The sequence below is a fragment of the Amphiura filiformis genome, chromosome 12 (genome assembly GCF_039555335.1).
Source record: "Amphiura filiformis chromosome 12, Afil_fr2py, whole genome shotgun sequence".
Classification (NCBI taxonomy): Eukaryota; Metazoa; Echinodermata; class Ophiuroidea; order Amphilepidida; family Amphiuridae; genus Amphiura; species Amphiura filiformis.
The window spans coordinates 13,177,212-13,199,757 of record NC_092639.1 but is presented as its reverse complement, the minus strand read 5'-3'; the positions used below and the strand labels follow the sequence as shown (position 1 = coordinate 13,199,757).

Sequence of the window (22,546 nt, the reverse complement as noted above, 5' to 3'; positions counted from 1 at the left end):
TTAGCTTATATTATTTAGTATTTTAACACACATCAACAGTACAGCAACAAACCCGGGCAACAAACACAAGGAACCAAAGCATGATGTATTTATATAATAGGCCTACTGCTGTTCAGCTATTTCTGCAGGTACCATAGTGAAGTATACTAGCAGATTGTATGGAGTTTCTTTTACCTTTCAATATTTAAAGAGTCCTCTCAATAAATAATTTTGATTTGCTGATGATATTTCGGGAATTCACCCCACAAGTCCCAAAGCTGAAAATTAAGTACCGGTAATTAATTAGTAATTTAAAAAATAATTAAATGCACTGAAAACATTAATTCGTCAAAAAAGTGGTCTAATTTGACAAATTAAAAGCTAGTCATTGTATGAAATATTTTGTAATTCAAGATAAAAATGTTGAAAATGTGCGTGGGATGTTGAAACAATTTACAGCATTTTAAATTAATTTTCATCATTATTGTAAATATTTTCATGACTCATAAATGGTAATGTGTCATAATGGTGGGGCACATTTGTGTTACAAGCACTGATTTTGATCATTTGTCCTCATTTTCACTTAAATTGATACATGTCTAAAACTATACATCTCACACCAACAAAACTATATATTTTTGGAAAGCTTATGTTCCAAGGAATCCAACAATCATGACAATGCAAAATTGATGTTGGTATACAGGGTGTGTAAGAAAATATACAGGGTGATATCATGAAAAAAAAATGTTATTAGAAAATTGATAATTTATTGCATTTGCTACTGATATGGAATACCTCTAATGTAATATAATTTTATGGCAGGTAACACTATCAGGTTGTGGCAGGTAACACTAGCAAAAGTATATATAAAATATATACTTTAGCTATGTTATGATTGACCAAAGTGGTGATACAGGGTGTGAAAATATACGTAAAATTAAAAAAGATATCATGTTTCTACAGCAATTCTCATAGAGATTGCACATACTCCTCTAGCGCTTATCCTTTACTGCTTATCCTCCAGGTTTATCCTAGTTAACATTTTAATATTTTTCACTAATTAAACAAATGATAATTTCAAATTGGGCAACATATTTGAGTAGAATAATCAAGCTGTATAATGAGCCCAAACTTTATGCAATTGGACAAAGAATAGCTCAGTTAAATCTGGAAGAGGAAAGAAAAATATAACACCTCCCACTATTTTGGGGTCCCACCATATGACACATGACCAAATATTCATTTTTTAATGACGAATTAATGAATAATTTGTAAAATGACAAATTAATGAATTTAATTTATTAAATGCACTGAAAACATTAATTCGTCAAAAAAGTGGTCTAATTTGACAAATTAAAAGTTAGTCATTGTATGAAATATTTTGTCATTCAAGATAAAAATGTTGAAAATGTGCTTGGGATGTTGACGAAACAATTTACAGCATTTTATATTAATTTTCATCATTATTGTAAATCTTTTCACGACTCATATTCATTTTTTAATGACGAATTAATGAATAATTTGTAAAATGACAAATTAATGAATGACAAATATGTTCTATGACAAATATTAAATGATTTTTAATTCACAATCCATCATCAATTTGTCATGCACTAAAAATGGTTAATAAATGACAAATTGATGATGGCTACTTAGTCATTTAATTTGTCATGCACTAAAAATATTTGTCATACTGCATATTTGTCATTCATTAATTTGTCATTTTACAAATCATTCATTAATTCGTCATTAAAAAATGAATATTTATAAGTCTTGAAAATATTTATAATGATTAATTTAAAATTTAAAATGCTGTAAATTGTTTCCTCAACATTCCAAGCACATTTTCAACATTTTTTTAAATCTTGAATGACAAAATATTTCATACAATGACTAACTTTTAATTTGTTAAATTAGACCACTTTTTTGATGAATTAATGTTTTCAGTGTGGGTGTATGGTAAGAAAATGTTAAAGAATGTAGAAAAAAGTGTATCACATAGTGGCGTATTGTACGATATGCCGCTATATGATGCACCTTTTTGTAAATAGAAAAAAACCACATCACATAGTGGCATATTGTACCACGATACGCCACTGTGATGTACTTTTTTCATAAAAAGTGTATAACATAGTGGTGTATCGTGGCACAATACACCACATCACCACTACTGAGTTGCTCTTGTAATGAGGAACAAGAAGTGAATTAAAAGAATTTCCTCTTGTACTATTATTAGCTATGAATAGAATGGGTATAAAGCTGAATCTAGAACAAAAATAATCAGGAATTATCCCAGTAAGACCCCGGAGTAAGACACTTTACAAATGTGACACGATCTGCTCCATGGGGGCCAAAGGAGACATTTTTGACAATTGAGTTACTATAATTATTACCTTGTAGTAACATTTATAGGTTAATGAACGCGTATTACTTGTTGGGAGATAAATTAGACAAAATAATGCACATGCGCGGATGTTGATGCGTCTAATGCACGAGCCCCGAACCCCTATTTCATACACGAGAAGAAAAAACACATGATTTTTGCTGTTTTTTTAAACAAAATTATCACTAAAAATATTGGAAAACAGAACCAAATATAAGTGCAACAACCCGCCCAAAAATGAATCAAGCCTACGCGAACGCGTGTCAAGCACTGGGCGTAGTACGCGGTGTGCACAATATACACAATCAATGCATGGTTTTGATTTTTCTAATGATTGCTCTTATTGGTTCATGCTATCTTAGAGTGTATGAATAGGCTATCATAAACTGAAAACACCAAAGTTCTAGCATATTTGGTTCTAAAGTTATGAGGTTTTGTGATGTGTATTTTCTTATGTATTTTATTGTTTTTTTACTTCATTTTTTTGCCTTTATCTCAGTTTCAAATTTGCTGCCTTATGGCCCCCATGGCCCAGGTTGTGTCACAAATTATAATAGAATATTTTTTTTTTCAATTCAATTCAATTTATTTCCATCAAAAATACAAAGAATACTTAATTAACACCAAAATGATTAAAAAACACAAGATGGAGGAGATGCAACAAAAGGCAAATGCCTGCAAAAGTGTTGCACCACCTTACAAAAAAATTAAACACACATAACAACTAAACAAGACAAGTGCGTAGGCCTAACAAATAAGGATAAACAAAAATAAACAAGTCAGTGTTGTTAATTTACCGGCAAATTAAAAAAAAGACGGTTAATCAACCGGTAAATAAGCATTAATTTACGTTCATACATACACGCTATATAACAGCGCGCGTGATTGGTCGTCCCGGACGTGATATCGTCGGGTAAGGAAAATCACGTTTTTTAATAATGTATTTGTAATGAATTTTTTTTATATTGTTTTTGATGATATAAGAATCATAAAATATTCAGGTATGTATGATCGGGGTTCCTTCATATATCCAAACGACTAAACGGCCGTTTATGCCCTCGGGCACAAACAACCGCCCAGCCATGAAAATACATGAATGAACCCCTAACATAATGTAAATTTAAAGTATAGGATAATCTTGTAACAAAAAAACAACAACAACTCAATGATAACATAACCCCAAGCCGAAACACTTCACCACTTCACCAAAATTTCACCATATTCAAGGACAAAAAAAGCTTTCACCCCACCCTCCACCATAATCCAGCCAAACTGCAACGTTTCCAGGGAAAAACAATTATGGTGATAATTTATCAGAAATTTACCGACTCACAAGACTGGAATATCTGCTACTCATTTGATCATTTGTATTACTTAGGAAGGAAGAGATAGCTTTCTTAAAAGAATTCAAAGTTATTGCATCCTTAACTGATTCAGGTAAACTGTTCCATAATTTTGGTCCTGTGTTAAAAACAGTTTTAATTTTATGAATTTCATGTCGGAAATTTGTTTTGTATCTAGTATCATATCCATGAAAGCTTCCTAATTCAGTAAAAACATGATCAAATGATGACGGAAGTAAACCCTTCTTGTACTTATACATGAAAATACCCAGCTCTTTGATATATTTCAAAAATGTTCAGAGTATTACATTTCTTAAGATGTAAGTAAATCACATTCTTGCTTAAAAATGCACCAACAGATGTAACATTTACTGATAATACACTGTTTTATGTATTTGATTTGAATGGGAAACAAACCCAAATTATCATGTTTTATAGTGTTACTTATCTCCACTTATCACTTGTAAAAAGCAATATGTATGTTTCAAATTATATGTGAATTAAGAATACACATTTTATTTTCATTTTATTCCATTTTCTGCAGGAAATACGACTCTTGATGTTGAACCATTCATCAGCTTCGAAGCCAAGATGAAAATTTTCATCAAAACCCTTACAGGTAAAGTCACCCAAATAAAGTTTTAAATGTCTGTGAATGTGAGGCGGGTGGCCAGCTGCATGTGTGGGCAGTGGCATAGCTGCTGGGGGAAATTGACCCCTTGCAAAAATTGCCTATTTGGGCCCTGCCCTCCTAGTGCAGTGAAAATAAGAGAGAGGAGTGAGGGAGAGGAACGGAAAGAGGATAGAGAGGGGCAAAGGGAGATAGAGACCGGGAATCCATTATAATAGGTGCAGGTCCATAGGATTATTATCAGTATTACCCGTAGATCCATGAATTGTTTTTGACTTCTCGAAGCAAAGAAGTAGAAAGGTGCTGAAATGCTTATTGCACAAATACCACCTATAGGAGCAGTAGATTGTAAATTACAAGTAAATATAAAACAATAAAAGGGCCAACCCAAAAAGAAAAGTTTAAAAAAAGGGTCGAGAGGGCTGTGTTGTGACACGTATCTGGTACTGCCTGCCTCCAACCAAAAAGTGTCGGTATCGCCACACAACATGTGCAGATTTAGTAATTTTTATACCAAGCTGTGACGTTTTCAAAACTTATTTTGGTATTATTATTAGTTTACTCCTATCATTGTACCTGTAATATTTTACCAAATTATTTCCAGTCAACACTAATCTGTAATCATTTATCCAAATAAAAGAAAATCAGATCCATATGGCCAGAGAAAATGAAATTTTACCTCTTAAAGGAGTATTTCGTGATCCTAGCGACCTCTTTTTATGATATTTTTCAGTAGATATCCATGATAAAAAGCTACAGTTGATTCAGATTTTGCGTTTGCAAGTTATTCATGAATATGTGTATTACACTGATCCTTAATCCTATGTTGTAATTTCGTTCTGGTATACTAGAACGAAATTCAAATTTCACGATATCTTTGCTAAACGAATTAATCTGCAAGAAATTTTGTGTATATAAACATTATGTAGCCAGAGGTTTCCAGTGATATAAAAATCTCAACTTTTTTTGAGAAAAGTGGGGGGATGAGGCTGTGGATCACGAAATGCCCTTTTAATGGGGATTACTGATAGCTGTGCAAGTGATTAACAATAACTACCTGTACATGGTTGAATCAGATCATATTACAAATTCTTATTTCATTCTATTTTCTGCAGGAAAGACAATAACCCTTGAGGTTGAACCATCAGACACTATTGGAAATGTGAAAGTGAAGATTCAAGACAAGGAAGGTGTTCCTCCAGATCAGCAGCGAATTATCTTTGCTGGTAAACAGCTTAAAGATGGTCCTACCCTCAGTGATTACAACATTCAGAAAGAGAGCACAGTTCATCTTGTTCTGCGCCTCCGTGGTGGGATGCACATTTTTGCAAAAACAACTACAGGTGAAGTATTCAAATATTCTTAAATGTCTGTGTGTGTCATGTGTGTGCTTTAAGGTGTGACAAAAACACTTTTACTCGGATAGACTTAGAAGTCATGAAATATCAGTAAGATCTTTGTCAGGCAACTGACCTGGTGGGCTGGTCATGTGATAAACAGCTAGGTATCGTCGCAATGGCCAGGTCCCATGCATAAGAGATAAGTTATAGCGGATTGAGTCTCCCTTTCTTGTTCAGTGATGGTTGCTCAATGCACTCCCAAATGGCTTCTTTTATGCCTCTCCTATGCCATTGAGCCCATTCAGGGTAACATTTGAGAAAAATGGCAGCCTTTTTAGCTGATGATACTACTTATTTTTTACAAGGTGATTTGAATTCTTTTCAGAACCTCTCTAGTTTCTTAAATAATTTTGCTAGGTTGTCTGTTTGTAAGATTAATATGTGCAAGTCTAAGGCTATTCATATTGGTACTTACAAGGATGCCATTTCAAACTTTTTGAGGATGAAGGACTGGTGTGGTAAGAAAATTCTCTCAGAACTCTAGGCGTTCAATTTTCATTGAATACTACTCAGTTTTGTTGCAAAATTTTTTCAAATTTGTAATTGTGGGTGTTGTAGGGACTTGTCTTTGAAAAATAATTGTCATTAAAAGGCAGTTTTGCTGCCTCAACTCTTTTATTTAATTTCAGTGCTTTGCATTTCAATCCCCAAAATTTTTTTAAAAAGGTTGAAGAGGTAACAAAGCAGAATTATTTGCTTTATGTTTACTCCAATGCTGATTCCTGTATGATACTAAAATGAAAAAACCTAGACACTGTTGCTTTTTCCTGTAATAGCACAGAAAATAGTTTGGACCTAATTTAGGCCCAGTCCACACAAGTATATTTTCGTCATCGTGTCGTAATCACCCGATTATGACACGATTATGATAAATAAATGATGTGAGCGTCCACACGGTCAGCATCTCGACATCGTGTCGTAATAAATTCACGCTACGGTAATTACGAAGCCCATTGAGTAAACATAAATACAATGACAAAATGCGTACACACGGGTAATTTTCATCATTAATTACGACACGATCATGTTAGAAACCGGCCCAATGATGGAAATTTTAATAATTCGCGAATGATGACACGATTGTAGTATGCCGACGACATTGAGCGGACACACGGTACTAATATTATAATACGATTATGACACGATCGTAATCGACGGGAAAAAACACACTCGTGTGGACCGGGCCTTACATTTAGGCCCCTCTGGGCCAAGATGAATTATTATAGCTGGACTCCTCTTAACTTCCCATTCTGGTTCTTTCTTGGAATAAAAAAGCTGTTCTAACTTCATAAAGACAAAAAATTTTTTTTTTAAATCACTTATTGCAAATAAAATAATTTTTTGTTTAATTCCTTTTTTCTGCAGGAAAGACAATTACTCTTGAGGTTGAACCATCAGACACTATTGAAAATGTGAAAGCCAAGATTCAGGACAAAGAAGGTTTTCCTCCAGATCAGCAGCGACTTATCTTTGCTGGTAAACAGCTTGAAAATGGCAGAACTCTTGCATATTATAACATTGGGAAAGAGGATACAATTCATATATTCCTCCGTCGAATTTTCATAAACCTTAAAGGTGAAGTCACAAATAATCTTCTGAAATGTATGTATGGAGCATATACTCTACTTCCGATTCCAAAAAAGTATGACTGATATTTTTATATATATTGATATATCTTGTTTTGCCAAATGAAACATAACTTAATCTTAATCCTTAACCCTAACAGGACCAAGTACTACAAAATACTACTTGATATATGCGCTGCTCGTGCGTGCATCCCACGTGGTGTGATGACGCAATCGCCCTAAGTGATATATAGGCACATTTTCGCTGGCCAGCGAAGCCCAAGACCCGTGGCAAGGTGTCGCTGACCCAGTGCTTGGCATGCTAGGGGTCTCAGGTTTGAATCCCACCCAGAGCAAACAACTACTTTCTTTCTTTTCTCTCTTTATTCCTTCCTTCTTTCCCTTCCCGTCGCGAAAAAGCCCTGAGGGGGGTTAGGGTTAGGTTACCACTATCAAAACTCAGTATAGGCTCAATTAACCCTAACAGGACCAAGTACTACAAATAAGTTGATATATGCGCTGCTCGTGCGTGCATCCCACGTGGTGTGATGAAGCAATCACCCTAAGTGATATATAGGTGCGGTTTGCTGGCCAGTGAAGCCCAAGACCCGTGGCAAGGAGTCACCGACCCAGTGCTTGGCTGTGAGGGGTCTTTGGTACAAATCCCAGAGCAAACAACTTATTTCTTTCTTTTCTCTCTTTATTCCTTCCTTCTTTCCCTACCCGTCGTGAAAAAGCCCTGAGGGGGTTAGGGTTAAGTTGGTTCCAACTGGTAATAAAAGTAAGTCAAATTGTAATATTCTTTGCAATTTTAGGGGGAATGAGCCAAAACATGCCATTTTGAGTGCATATTTTCTTACAATTGAAGTCACAAAATTCAGACTTGGCACAAGTCTAACCATTCAAAATTTTGAGTATTTCGCTCATAAGTTTGCTGTTAATTTTGATAATTGGTTTAAAAGCTATGTTTTCCAAAAATTAAAATGCATACCCTGAAATTTTAGTCTTGATACCAAATTAAGTCTTTGGGCTTGATTGTCACAGTTACAAAAATACTATAAAATGCATGTTTTTGGCCCTTATTTTCAAAAATTGGTCAAATATTAGAATTTGACTATTATTGCCAAAGTATTAGGATTTAGCTATGTTTCATATATCTTCCTTTTCTAAGGCTAAACAATATTTTTTGACTATGTACTTTAACATTGCCTGAAGTTCACCTGAACACCAGGGGCGGGTGACCTTGCTGTCAGGAAGGTAAATATTCACAAGTATCCGCCCACCTGGCGGGTAAGAAATTGAGGATGATGAACTGGTAATATGGCAACCCTGAGCTGAACCGCCCAAGCTAGCTCTGAGATGTGAGCTGAGATCACATAATGAAAACAACAATGTGTATATCACTGATATGTTTTCAATGTGAAAATCAAATGGTATCAATATGGTCAGAGCAAGTTATATTTTTTCGTTTAAATTGTGCTTTTTTAATAGTACTCTAACTCGCGCAAATGTTGGTCTGGAAACATTTCTGCCGGGCTGGAACTTTTATGAGTTACCTGCCCGACTGGCTAGTGGTCAAAACCCGGGGGTCAAAAAAGGTTAGCGTATACCCCTGTGTATACAAACTAAATTGAAAAACAAAATGGGAAAACCCCATTGCTCCATTTTGAATCTTCCCAAGCTAGCTAGGTGCTTACTCTGTGGTGCTTTGCAGATTATAGTTCTGTTCACATTTATTTTCCATCACATAATTCTTATTTTTATCCCCCTGGCTTGCAAAGAGAGAGAGCAATGGGGGATCAAAGCTTCCTCCCTGTGAGAAGTCTTGCCCCCTGTGGAATATACTGGCTGCCCTGATATTCAAGATGGTTAGGCCTTTTTTTTGTACTTTTTAGCCCATTTTGACCATTTTTGTCCCTTTTTTGTGCTCTAGGTGATATATTTGTCTGTGGAATTGCTGACCCAAAAGAAGAAACTGTTGCAATGGTAATGAAAAAAGTTCAGCAACTTTCAGCATGTAATTACACTCAGCAAATTTTGTACTATGGTTGTCAAGAACTGGATGAGCAGTACACTCTTGCTTATTATGGCATTAAGGCAGGATCTCAACTAGAACTCAAAGCAAGTCAGATAACAATATGTGTAAAAACATCAGAAGGTATGATCATAACAAACTTTTGTTAAGCATGTTAAGATATATTTTAAATAAATTGAAGGATCCAACTTCAGTGAATCACAGGAGTGCTCACTATATATTTTTCAGTTAAGTATGTGTTTGGAAAATTTAGTGTGAGTTTGTATCAATTAAATCTTCTTTTAAGAAAATAAGAATAAAACCTTTTAGCAATTAATCTGATTGGATATAAAAGCATTTTTATAGTAAAACTAATTTGCAAATGGTATTTACTTAAACAGATCTTGGCATTCCCATACAATTAAATTCTCACCAAATGGAAACAGCTGAGTCAGTCTTGAACAGAGTTACAGCGGATGAGGTTGGCCTGCCATCAGACAGTCAACATGCTTTGTTTTACGGCAATGAAGAGCTGGATGGTCAGTATACTATGTCTGATTATGGTTTACAAGAGAATTCACAGTTAGAACTTAAACCGAGCGAAAATACCATAGGATCAAAGGATGGTAAGATAATATACAATGACAATAATAAATTTAATAATATCCTAAAAACTAACCTGAGGTACGCCGATGATATCACTCTATTTGTAGCAGCAGAGTAGAGCTGTTCTTTTGAAGCACATCAAAGAGGCCAGCGAAGAAAAACACCTTCTCCTGAACACAAAGATTAGAAGACAAAAATAATGGTTGTAGACAGAGAGCGGAAAAGTGATGAGATTGTGATAGATGGACAGCAGATTGAGGAGGTGAAGCAATTTGAATATCTGGGTTCAATGATTAACAACAGTGGTGACAGCACAACTGAAATTAAGAGAAGACTGGCTATTGCAAGGACAACTGTGCAGGGCATGTCAAGCATATGGAAAAGCAGAGGCCTATCCATTGACCTCAAGGTATGCCTACTTCGTGGAATTTCGTGGCGGGAAGCGTCCTCGGTATGTCGATTGAGTATGGATTCAGACGCCCACATTTGCATAGTCCTATAAACAGCATCCATGTTTGGATTCGATTGCACGTAGGGTACGTGTCTCTTTGTATGTGAAAAACACAAAAAAGTTCCTTTAGCCAAGAAAACACACACATCACACACACACAGGCTAACAAATAAAATTTCAGCCCTTTATTCATCATATTCATATACTTTGTTATTTGTCAATATTATGTTGTTTCCACACAGCTGAACCACCATCAGCAAGTTGTGCTGTAATTGAAAGAAGCAGTGAAACCCACAAGGATCTGTGTATCATGGAGGCAGCATCGGGTATTAGATCAGGTAGGTTCACATCAATGTATAATAATTTGCTTTGAAAAAAATTAACATCTCATACAGACTGGTACAGTGGCGTAGCGTGGGTCACCTGTGCTGTCAACTTTTTGAATTGCTTGGCGTGAGAGGCATACTGGGATTTATCGACTAAACTACAATGTTCATTTTGACCATGATTATTTGAGCCACGGCGAGAATCTGAAATGTATGGACAACAAATTATTTTAATGAATGCGTGAGATTTTACTCATTTTCCATCTTTTTGCGTGAGATTTACTACCTACAATCCCCGAAAAATGTCCTTGAAACGCTTTAGGCATCTTGAATGAAATCAAAAGTGTATTTTTAATGTGCATAAAAATGTTCAATATTTGGAATTAGAAGAAAGCTGGGCCATCAATTAACACTTTTCCTTCCCCACCCCCATCATTCAATGTTGCGACACTTTGGAGACACGCTGAACACATTTGCACGTTTCAACATTGCACGGGGAGTGGGGGGACTTATTTTCCCTAAAGACGCTTTTAACGTTTCAAGACATATTTCGGGATTGTCTGAGGCAATCGCTAAAATTAACATCTGATTTTAAACTTTTGGCTGTAACTTTAAAACTACTTGATAGAATTACTCCAAATTTTCAATGAATATTAGTTAATGCATAAGCTATGATGTGGATATAAAATAAAACAAATAATTGTATCAATTTTGACTATATCGCCCTGCACTACAAGCAGGTTGCACCCATCACCTGTGTATGTCTACAATCATAGATTGAATACAATAGCGCTCTTTTCAAACATACTAATCTTACAGATGTGAGTGATCAGCATGATATAGTTCAATGCAGAGGTATCGTGTGAACGCTGCAGTGCAGGGCAATATAGTCAAAAAACGACCTTTTTCACCTTTTTCAGACCAACGCCCTCCCCAAAGCAAAAAACAAAACAAAACGAACCAATAAAAAATCGCATTAGTACGCTCATGAAGTAGGCCTACTCATGCAGAGATATCTTTAAAATTGATCATTTTATTTGCGTGAAATGGTAAAGTGCGATTGTAAATCGTCCCATTGAATCACATCGTGATTTGACGGTTTACCATAGTCTAATACTGAATATTAATACAAGGAGTTTCTTTAATTTAGAAATGGTAAACCGTTGACAAAATTCATAATTTAGGCCAATTTGGTGTCAACTTTTATTTGTGAAGTGTTTTGTTTGAAAGCTTGTTAAAAACTACATCTAATTTTACTATTTTACGTTTTGTTAGCTCTAACATTATTTACATTTTACTGATTTTAGCAATGTAAATCGTCTGTCGAGATTTACCATTTTCATAATCACGAGAATGCAGTGCGCACCCATATATCACGGAATCCCGTAATTATTTCAAAATGACAGCGTGGTGTAATGGACAATACTTCAGACTGTGAAACGAAAGGCTAGTGGTTCGAGCCCCAACAGTTTCCCCTTTTTTTCTTTTTTTTTTTTTTTGTGTGTGACTTATTCAAACCAGTAAACTATTCTTCTGTATTCATGACAATTGACATTGTGAAACACAAAAATAAGTTTTAAAACCCTAATTTATCTATGGCATGATAATTGATTTTTTTAAAAATTGTAATAAAGACACAAATAGATCCGGACATCTTTAAAGGTTATGAATATGGGCACTATAGCGATTGTAAGATAAACTATTCTTCTGTATTCATGACAATTGACATTGTGAAACACGAAAATAAGTTTTAAAACCCTAAATTATCTATATATGACATGATAATTGATTGGTTTTTTAATTGTAATAATAAAGACACAAATAGATCCGGACATCTTTAAAGGTCATGAATATGGGCACTATAGCAATTGTAAGATAACCACACCCACACACCCACCCACGTTCAAGTTTCATACGTTTCATAAGTATTTACTTATAGAGTGCTTGCACATAAGGTAATTAGTTCAAATCATCTCCTCTATAGACCACTTGACATGAATGTTTATCAACAAAGGCGAGGGATTGGTCTTTCGATATGCTCGAACGAACTGCTTCACTGTTCAATGGCTTTTTGTGCTATCTGAAATGTGGTGGGAGATTTAAAATACACATGCCCTGAGCAAACTACGATGCGCACGCACACTGCAGGGCAAAGAACAATGGAAAGTGCCGGGCAATGACGTCACATGTCAAGTGGTCTATAGGCACGCTCCAGAAGATATGCAAATGGATGGAGTACAAAAGAATTATTTGACCACTACCTAAATAAAAGATGAGTTGTTTTATTTTGTGCCCACATCATAGCCAATCTATTAATAAATAGTCATGGAAATTTTTCACGCGGTACCTATGCATTGAACTATATCATGCTGATCACTCACATCTGTAAGATTAGTATGTTTGAAAAGAGCGCTATTGTATTCAATCTATGATTGTAGACATACACAGGTGATGTGTGCAACCTGCTTGTTAGTGCATGGCGATATAGTCAAAATTGATACAATAAGTTGTTTTATTTTATACCCACATCATAGCTTATGCACTAACTAATATTCATTGAAAATTTGGAGTGATTCAGTAGAGCGCTATTGAATTCAATCTATGATTGTAGACATACACAGGTGATGGGTGCAACCTGCTTGTAGTGCAGGGCGATATAGTCAAAATTAATACAAGTAGTTGTTTTGTTTTATACCCACATCATAGCTTATGCACTAACTAATATTCATTGAAAATTTGGAGTGATTCTGTAGAGCCCTATTGACTATTGTATTCAATCTATGATTGTAGACATACACAGGTGATGGGTGCAACCTGCTTGTAGTGCAGGGCGATATAGTCAAAATTGATACAATTAGGTGTTTTGTTTTATACCCACATCATAGCTTATGCACTAACTAATATTCATTGAAAATTTGGAGTGATTCTATCAAGTAGTTTTAAAGTTATAGCCAAAAGATTAAAATCAGATGTTAATTTTTGCGATTGCATCAGACAATCCCCGAAAAATGTCCTTGAAACGCTTTAGGCATCTTGAATGAAATCAAAAGTGTATTTTTAATGTGCATAAAAATGTTCAATATTTGGAATTAGAAGAAAGCTGGGCCATCAATTAACACTTTTTTCCTTCCCCACCCCCCATCATTCAATGTTGCGACACTTTGGAGACACGCTGAACACATTTGCACGCTTCAACATTGCACGGGGGAGTGGGGGGGGGGACTTATTTTCCCCTAAAGACGCTTTAACGTTTCAAGACATATTTCGGGGATTGTAGGCATGAGATTATTCTACCTTGCCGTGAGACCGTGAGAAAGTGACCCAATATGTGAGACTCACGCCCAATGCGTGAGAGTTGAGAGCCCTGGTGGGGCATCACATTGGGGGTACCGACCATGATTGGGGGAGCACCCGGTCTGATTGGGGGCACAAGCCGTTTTTCAGCAATTTTCCTATGGGATTTTTAAAAATTTCAGATTGATGGGGGGGCCTATGATGCTACGCCACTGGACTGGTAGAAAATATACAAGGGGATAATAGAAAGTGGCATTCATATTTCACAGGATATCTGTCGCTTGGATATGATAAAATTCATAAACCAAAATCTCAATTTTTATCAACAGGTCCCTGTGTAACTGTAAGTGAAGAACTTCAGCTAAACAGTGACATTTTGGATGCATCTTGCGAACTCCTGTGTAAACGGCTTGATTCAACTGATGTCCTAAGAGAACTGAGATTTATGGGTGTACTCAGTGCTGATGATGTCAGAGATGTGATGAATCAACCTAGAAATGATGATAGAATTGGAAGGCTGATTGAGATGCTACAAAGAAAAGATAGGACATGTTTCAGGTCCTTCATGAAAGCTGTGGAAAAGATCAACATTGATTTGTATAGAGAGTTCAAAAGAATTGAGCTGAGACTCAAAGGTATGTAAAACAACATTCAGGCATGTATACACAGAATGTACAGAATTCCAGCAATCAGGGGGTGAGAATTTCTTGTCGAGCTATGAAAGGATTGTGAAATGTGGAAATATATGGCAACGGAGTGGCCATCATGTCGCGCTTGTGCAATGCAGGGGGTGTCTGAAGGGGATGTGCCCCCTCAGAAGTTTTGCGAAATGAAGGCCCCAATTGAAGACATTTGGTACACCATTGTGAACCCACTATTTATTGTGTACAATTTGAGAGGAATAATTTAGTACCGTATTGTTTTTAAAATGACTGGAGCAATTTTAAAATTTGACCCCTGTATGACCTTTTCCTGTCAAAAACTACCTTTCCACCAAGTATATTTTAGTATACTTTTTGTATACTGTTCAGGGGACATCTCTGAAAACAATACTGTTGCAGTTAGTGGTGGGCCAAAACTCACTTTGACTGATGTGTAAACATTACACATATGCCCAAAAAAAATCAGGTTTAAAAGAAATTAACCAAATTAGTTAAAAATATCATACATTATAGCATCAGTACTACAATACTTCTTCAACATAATACAAAATAATCCTATTTATTCATTTTTGCAGTGGACAAGCTGTTGCCATTGACAGATGGTAGCAGGGAAGACTATACTCACCAAGACAACCCATCTGGAACAAGAGGAAATGCATATATGCCTGGAGTTGGTCTAAGTACAGAGTTTATTGATGAATTAGGAAGGCAGATGCCTGAACTTTGGAGACAGTTTCTAAGCAAGCGCCAGCAGAACAACCAACATAACAATGATAAGAATACATAGCCATGCATCAGGACTTTATATGCCTTATTATTTTGTAGCATGACCAAACTGCTGGGAAGTGTAATTTCCACAGGAGATGCTCACTTAAACATTAATTGTACTCTGGAAGAGGTTCATTTGGATAGTTCAATCTTCAATTTGTAGCTAAGTTCTATAAAGCATATCCATGTACAAAGTACTCGCATTTTATGGAGACTCGACGCTTCGAAACCTTCTTGTCTGGTTTCCTAATCCAAGATGGATAAGGGAATCTCGCAGGGGAGACAAAGCAATGAACAACCAAGGGGCGCAGCATTCAACATCAGTCACAGTTATGACCATTTGATCCAGAACAATTCTAGAAACACTACATCTTCTAGAAACACCACCAGTGTTGCTGGATCAAGTCATCACTCATGATTAGGAAACCAGACAAGAAGATTTCGAAACGTTGAGTCTCCAAGGTCGGGGGTTCCACCGATTACTTGTTTGTGTGCTATACAGAATTGTACACAACAGTGATTTTCAATACACGATCATGAATTGATTGAACAAATAAATCTCCTGCAATGTGGTTCCGTCAATAGAGGGCCAAATACAGTAAACGCTTCTTGGATTGGTGTATATTTTCAATCCATTTCACCAAGAAACTCCAAGAGACCCTAAATTTAGAAGTGTAGTTAGTGATCCTATATCCAAAGGAAGCACCTTAAACTGAATATCATCACCCTGCTATGGTAATTGCCTAACTCACTTTTCAGCAAAATTTTTGCCTAAATAATGTCTCTATTAGCATGTGCACCTGCTGTAATAATGCCATAGATATTGACCATGAAGATTTTGGGGTGAGTTAGGCAAATTTGACAGGTGACAAATGGTGAGTTAGACATTAATTCTGGTGTTAAAATTACTATCTCAGATTTTTGTCTGAAGATTTTGCTCTGATTTTTGCCGAAGTCACAGGTAAAAGTCACTGAATGTCACATGTATAAGTTATGTAATCACCCTAATCATTTCTGATAATTCCTTTTAATTTGTCTCATTATCATTTGTTCTTATCCAAAGATTGGTGAATAAATGTTTATATGCATACTTGAACCATATTTTGTACTTTTTCTCAAAACTACAAGAAATGAGTAAAATCGTAGCAGAGTGACGACATGAAAAAACAACTCCTTGGAAAATATCTGCCAAGTGATTTGTAATTTCCATCATGTTTCATTGGTACTAATGGTCTCCATCATATTTTGCTGTAATGTCAGCACTTGTTGATGTTGACACCATAATTTTTCTGATACATTATACTATAATATTTTAGAGTAAACCTTTGACGAGCGCGTACTACTGTGATGTTGCAAAGTCAGAGCTAACAGCGCGTACGGCACAAAGTTCATTCATAAATTTTCACTCAGCAACAGCAGATCGCCACAGCAACTAATCAGAGACAAGTGTGTTTCAACTCAGTAAATATGCGATGTTCGCTTAAAATACATTCTCGTCAAAGGTTTACTGCAAAATATTATGTTACGTGTTTTTTATTTCTTATCATGTGTCATTCCACTGTAATTGGGCTATTCCAGAAATTAATGCCCCTCCCCCCCCCCCCTAAAGAAGACACATATTAAAGTTTGTACCATAAATTTTTGGGAATTCCCAGACCAAAATTTTATCCAAAAAAAATGGGAATCCCATGTCATCTTTAGGGGGGTGCTGTTAATTTCTGGAATAGCCCATTGTATGCCCAGTGGACATGGACAGCATTTTGGCCATAGCATTTTAGCTCTTCACTATTGCATCCATGTTCACTGAGTGCACAATTTTTAGTGTAAGCTTATTTCATTTTGGTTTTCTTATAACTTGCATATACTATTTTGTTTGTTCTCTGTAGTAAATGTTTAACTTTAGGCAAATTGTTAAAATTTGATATTTTTCACATTTTTGATATATTCTTAAAGTGTATGTAGCTGGGAGGAAAAGCCGACGATCAATTGAAAATTTTGACCTTTCTTATTGAAGATATGGATTTTTTCACCAAAAAGACCTATTTTTTTTTGGGTGTTTTGGGAAAAAATCCATATCTTCAATTGAAAGGTCAAAATTTTCAATTGATCGTCTGCTTTTCATTCCACCTACATACACTTTAAGTATAAATCATCAGATTTATAAAGTTTACTTCAAGTACTGTTAAATATCAAAAATATCAATTTTTAATGATTTGCCATAAAATGTGTATTACATTGCAAATTTCAAAAAATCTAAATTATTTGATATCAGAAGGACATTCTTCGAATTCAGAATGCAATTTGATGTCTGATGTGCACTAATGTCCCACAATAAATACTGTAAAAATGTTCATACCCCATACCTAAAAAATAATTGCTTTTCTCATTGTATATTGTACATAAAAATATATTTATATTTGCTATTTTCATTGTAACTCATTGTATATTGGATTTGTTGTATGATGAATGGATAACATAAATTTGAATGATTGACTCCCCAGTGTCGGACAACCATCCACAAACAGAAATGATTACACCACCAAGAATCAGAAATGATTACACCACAAAGAATCTGTTCTTCCAATAATTTATGCCCATTATATAATTAAAAAACATAATTAAAACACAAATTTCATTCAAATAATAATACTTGCAATTGTTAAGAAATAAAATGATAACATGTATTAATTTACTCTACTGGTTTGCTAGCAACTTTTAAGTATATCGTCGCTGTTTTGGCATACTGTCGTATGACGAAAAATGCTGTTTTGAGAAAATCGCATTTAAAGTTTTTCCAATTTTCGAAGACCCACTGGAGAGCACCAAAGTAAAATATGTTTATTATTATCAAAGAATATAATCAATAATATATTTGTCTTTGTTCTCAACTTAATACAAACTTTTTATTCATTCACTAATTAGAAGTAATTAATCTGCAAACTCATACGGCAGTATGCCAAAATATGCACAATTTGACAACCTATGTAAAAATATATGATACGCCATGTGATACGACAGTATGCCAAAACAATAGGAAACTGCAGTTACATGGTGGCCTATGGCGACGCATGATGATACGACTATGATACGAATATATGCCAATACACAGAATGAAGATTTAGGGTGGGGTTTACATAAAAACCATGTCGTATCATACTAATTAGTGCCATATCTCATTAACTAATTACATTTAGGTCTCAAAACTTTGTGAATATATAGAGTTTCATTCATAGATTTTAACTCATTTTGCCCGAAAATCATCATACGACACTATGCCAAAACAGCGACGATATATGGTATAGAATTGCGGGAAATAAAAAGCATTACCGTAAAAGTGGTATTTTTGCACTGCGCGCATGTAATATTTCGTGCACTGTTGACTTGTGACCACTTCCCTTGTTCTCAAATGCATGAATTTGAGTTTTCATACGTATTGAACTATGCATAAAGAACATAGTCACACATTTTTATTTTCAAGGCAGCTATGTTGAGTGCAAAAAGCACATGAAAAAATAATTTTTGCAAAAATGTCCACTTTTACAACAAATTGTTATGAATTCGGCAGACTGCAGAATCCGGATTCGCCTTTTGGTAAATTCCTTTAATGTGTGCATTACTTTTGAATTAGAGAACAAGGGATCAATGCTGTACATAATAGATAACCAGATAATAAGATAACAGCAATAAGTAAATAAAAGAGGGGGCATACAGGGTTAGCTGACGGTGCATCGCAGTACGGTAACCAACGGTAACCGTTAAGAAATCAATATGCTGCCCTCGATAGGTATAGCATTGATCCCTTGTTCTCAAACATGAATTTCCGGATTCTGCCATCTGCCGAATTCATAACGAAATGAAATGCCTATTTTATCATGATAATAACTTGAGCCAAGTATACTAATTAGCAGAAATGTGTTGGTTTTGTAAAATATCAGATATTCATACAGAATGCATAATTTACTGGTATCCTTATACAGCTCATGAAAGATTATCAAATGATACATGTACATTGTAATTTTAAACAACTTACAAAATGATGTAATCTGTTCAGTGAAAGAAGCAAAATAAAACACTATTTTGGATGATAAACTTCATAATTGTACTATTTTGGATGACTATTGTCCTTGACGTTGCCTGCTGCATATGTGAGGGTTGATCTCCATCAAAACACTCCGCCAACATGAATGACCCCATCACATGTATTATATATGGTCCACAACTTTTTAAAATAAGTTGAAAAATATTTTACAAAATGTAAACAGGTATGTATATCCTATTTATTTTACACATGGTGACCAATTTATAGCGTCACACATTGCGTTCTGTCACAATAATTAATTGTGTAAAAGAGGCCATTTTAAAAGTTGCACCAGAGTCCATAGCAGTCAGGGTTTTTTTAACAGACACATGAATAGACCTGGTCTACTGTATTGCTTGAGAGTTGACTCAGATGAAACTTTTAACACTGTTTAAAACGGTCTCTTGTTTTTACATAATGAACCATTGTGACTAAATGCAATGACGTGTGACGCTATAATTTGGTCCATATGTGTAAAACTAATAAAGCTGCCCATACCTTTTTATGTGTTTGCATTTCGTCAAATATTTGTCAATTTATTTCCAAGAGTATTTAGGGGGGAAGTTGTGGACCCTATATCTATGCATCGAGATCCCTGTAATCTTAGGGAACAAACCAAAAGATCGATGACGTCCTATAAACGTAACTAGTTTCGTTTCTCAGCCGACCCCCTCCCTCCCTGCCAGAAACGTAATAATGAAATGTTGACAATTTTGACGTAATAATAATAATGACACATTCTTCAGACCGATGTTTTTGTACAAACGTAATCGAGTATTTTTACCCCCTCCCCCCTAAACGAAACTAGTTTCGTTTATAGGATGTCATCGATCTTTTGGTTTGTTCCCTTACAATATTGCTTGAATTATGTGTGTAGATTATAGCCAGTACTTGCACTTTCACCAATTACCGTAACCACCCGGGTATAAGCAAACCTTCGGCTTTAAGCCCACCCCCTATTTTTCAAAACATTCTGGGAACAAGGGTGCACTCAAGTATATTAAAGCCCAGTACTAAATTTTGGCCAAGTTCTTAAATCAAATCAATGCTTTGCTCTCATATTTTCATATTTAGGGGCTGTGCAATAATTATGAGCCCTGGGGAGGGTAAAATTGGGGGGGCAAGAAATTGTTGGCAAGTCAAGGGGGGAGCAATTTATGGCAAGCCGAGGGGTGGCAAGCAATTTTGGCACACATTCATGGGGCGCTTTTAAATAAAACATGCTAAAAGGCTTAGGAAAACGCTACAGAAACGCTTAAATATGCAAATTTTCTTGCTCTCTGCGCTCGCAACATGTATAGACCATTAAAATTTGGAAATTGGGATCTCAAAAATGTGGCATGTGCAAGGGGGGGGGCAAAGAATTTTTGGCGGGCCGAGAGGGGGCAAGCGATTTTTGGCGGGCCGAGAGGGGGGGGGCGATTTTTGGCGAGCCATTTGGAAATTTTACCCCCGGCTCATAATTATTGCACAGCCCCTTAAGAACAAATACAAAAAAGTGTCAGTTGATAATTAACATTCCACACTTATTATTTTAAGAAATTGACATAGATGATAGAAATTACTGGCACATTCGACATATACAAATGGGGGGTGATTGTTCTTGTTTTTAAATTCAAGCACTAGCCCTTCCCCGGTTATAAGCCCACCCCCATTTTCGAAGTGAAATCTGCCGTCTAGGGGGTGGGCTTATACCCGAGTGGTTACGGTAGTCATTTTTTCAATACCCAAATACTTTCTTGGTTTATACTTCATGTAGCAATAATTTAACCTATTATTTCTAGCCTACTTCATACATATCATACCATATACCTAAATAAAATTTGTTTTATATACATATGTATTTATGTACAATCTTTGCATATCTAGCCTCTATATAACTTGGGAACAGCCCATTAGTCTGAAAGGTCATTAGTCTAAAAAGGGTTAGGGTTTAGGTCATTTTATTTTAGGGTTAGGGATAAGGTTATGGATAGGGTTAGGGTAAGTGTTAGGATTAGTGTTGTGGTTATGGTTAGGCTTTGGGTTAGAGAGTTATGTTTAGGGTCACAATAATGGCTTAGGTTATAGGTTAGAAGAAGTTTAAGGTTAGGGCAAGGGTTAGGTTTATAATAAAGTTATTGGGTTTTTGGACTAATGACCCTTTGGAATATCTCGACAAGTAACTATAACCTGTGATACATTTACACAAAATCACAAAATGAGTCATTTAACAAGCAAATCCAATGTTCATTTTTTTATGCAAAAGACCTTTTCCCCGAATGTCACAGATTAACCAATATTTATAAAGTGACGTCACAGGTTAAAGGTACTCATGGGCTATAACATGCTGGAAATCCCATCAAAATTAAATAGGACTTTCCATTCTTAATATGATAATAACAAAATATGATTTAAAATATATACAAATTAATGCAAAAGAAATCAAACACTTTTGTTTACATTTCCGGAATTGGATGATGATATTTCATCATAAAAATAACAAAAAAACAGGATAGTATTAAAATAAACATTATGGCATATGTGATGTCATAAAGTAAACAGTAATTACTGTTTGCTTTATGACATCACATGTGTGATGCGATCAAGCAAAATCAGTCGGAACTCGGAAATATTAAATTTTCAGTTTCTTATAGGATAGTAGAAACCATTTACAAAGCTGCATTTTGCAGAAAACCCCATTGAAATCGATCAACTACTTCCAAAGATATGAGCAAAGAGTTTCCAAAACAATAGGAAACAAAAAATAATATTTCCTTTATATGGCTATATATCAAAATCAAAATGTCAGAGTTCCGACTGATTTTGCTTGATCGCATCACATAATGCCATGCCATATTTGAGGTTTTACTCCCTGATTATTCCTCCCTCCCTCTTATGTTATCACAGCACAGCAGACATTTGAAAACCCTACATTTTATGCTTATGGGCAATTTAGAATTGAATGGCCCATGGCCAGATGGCTGAGCGCTTGTGTACAGCACCCAACATTTGAGATGATACCCCATAGCCTATTCCCCAGACAAGCTTCCATAAATGTTGGGTG

General features: G+C 35.5%; 1 protein-coding gene across 1 annotated transcript in view; it reads left to right on the top strand.

Annotated features, from left to right (window-relative positions):
• Positions 1–17,278, top strand: part of LOC140166636 (polyubiquitin-A-like) — a 53,553-nt gene extending 36,275 nt beyond the window's left edge. The window contains exons 17-25 of the mRNA XM_072190136.1: positions 3,741–3,799; positions 4,250–4,324; positions 5,452–5,679; positions 7,102–7,311; positions 9,235–9,459; positions 9,717–9,941; positions 10,615–10,710; positions 14,322–14,627; positions 15,230–17,278. Coding sequence (XP_072046237.1) covers positions 3,741–3,799; positions 4,250–4,324; positions 5,452–5,679; positions 7,102–7,311; positions 9,235–9,459; positions 9,717–9,941; positions 10,615–10,710; positions 14,322–14,627; positions 15,230–15,441 — 1,636 coding nt within the window. The 3' untranslated portion in view covers positions 15,442–17,278. The remainder of the gene's footprint in view (positions 1–3,740; positions 3,800–4,249; positions 4,325–5,451; positions 5,680–7,101; positions 7,312–9,234; positions 9,460–9,716; positions 9,942–10,614; positions 10,711–14,321; positions 14,628–15,229) is intronic.
• The last annotated feature ends 5,268 nt before the right edge of the window (positions 17,279–22,546 follow it).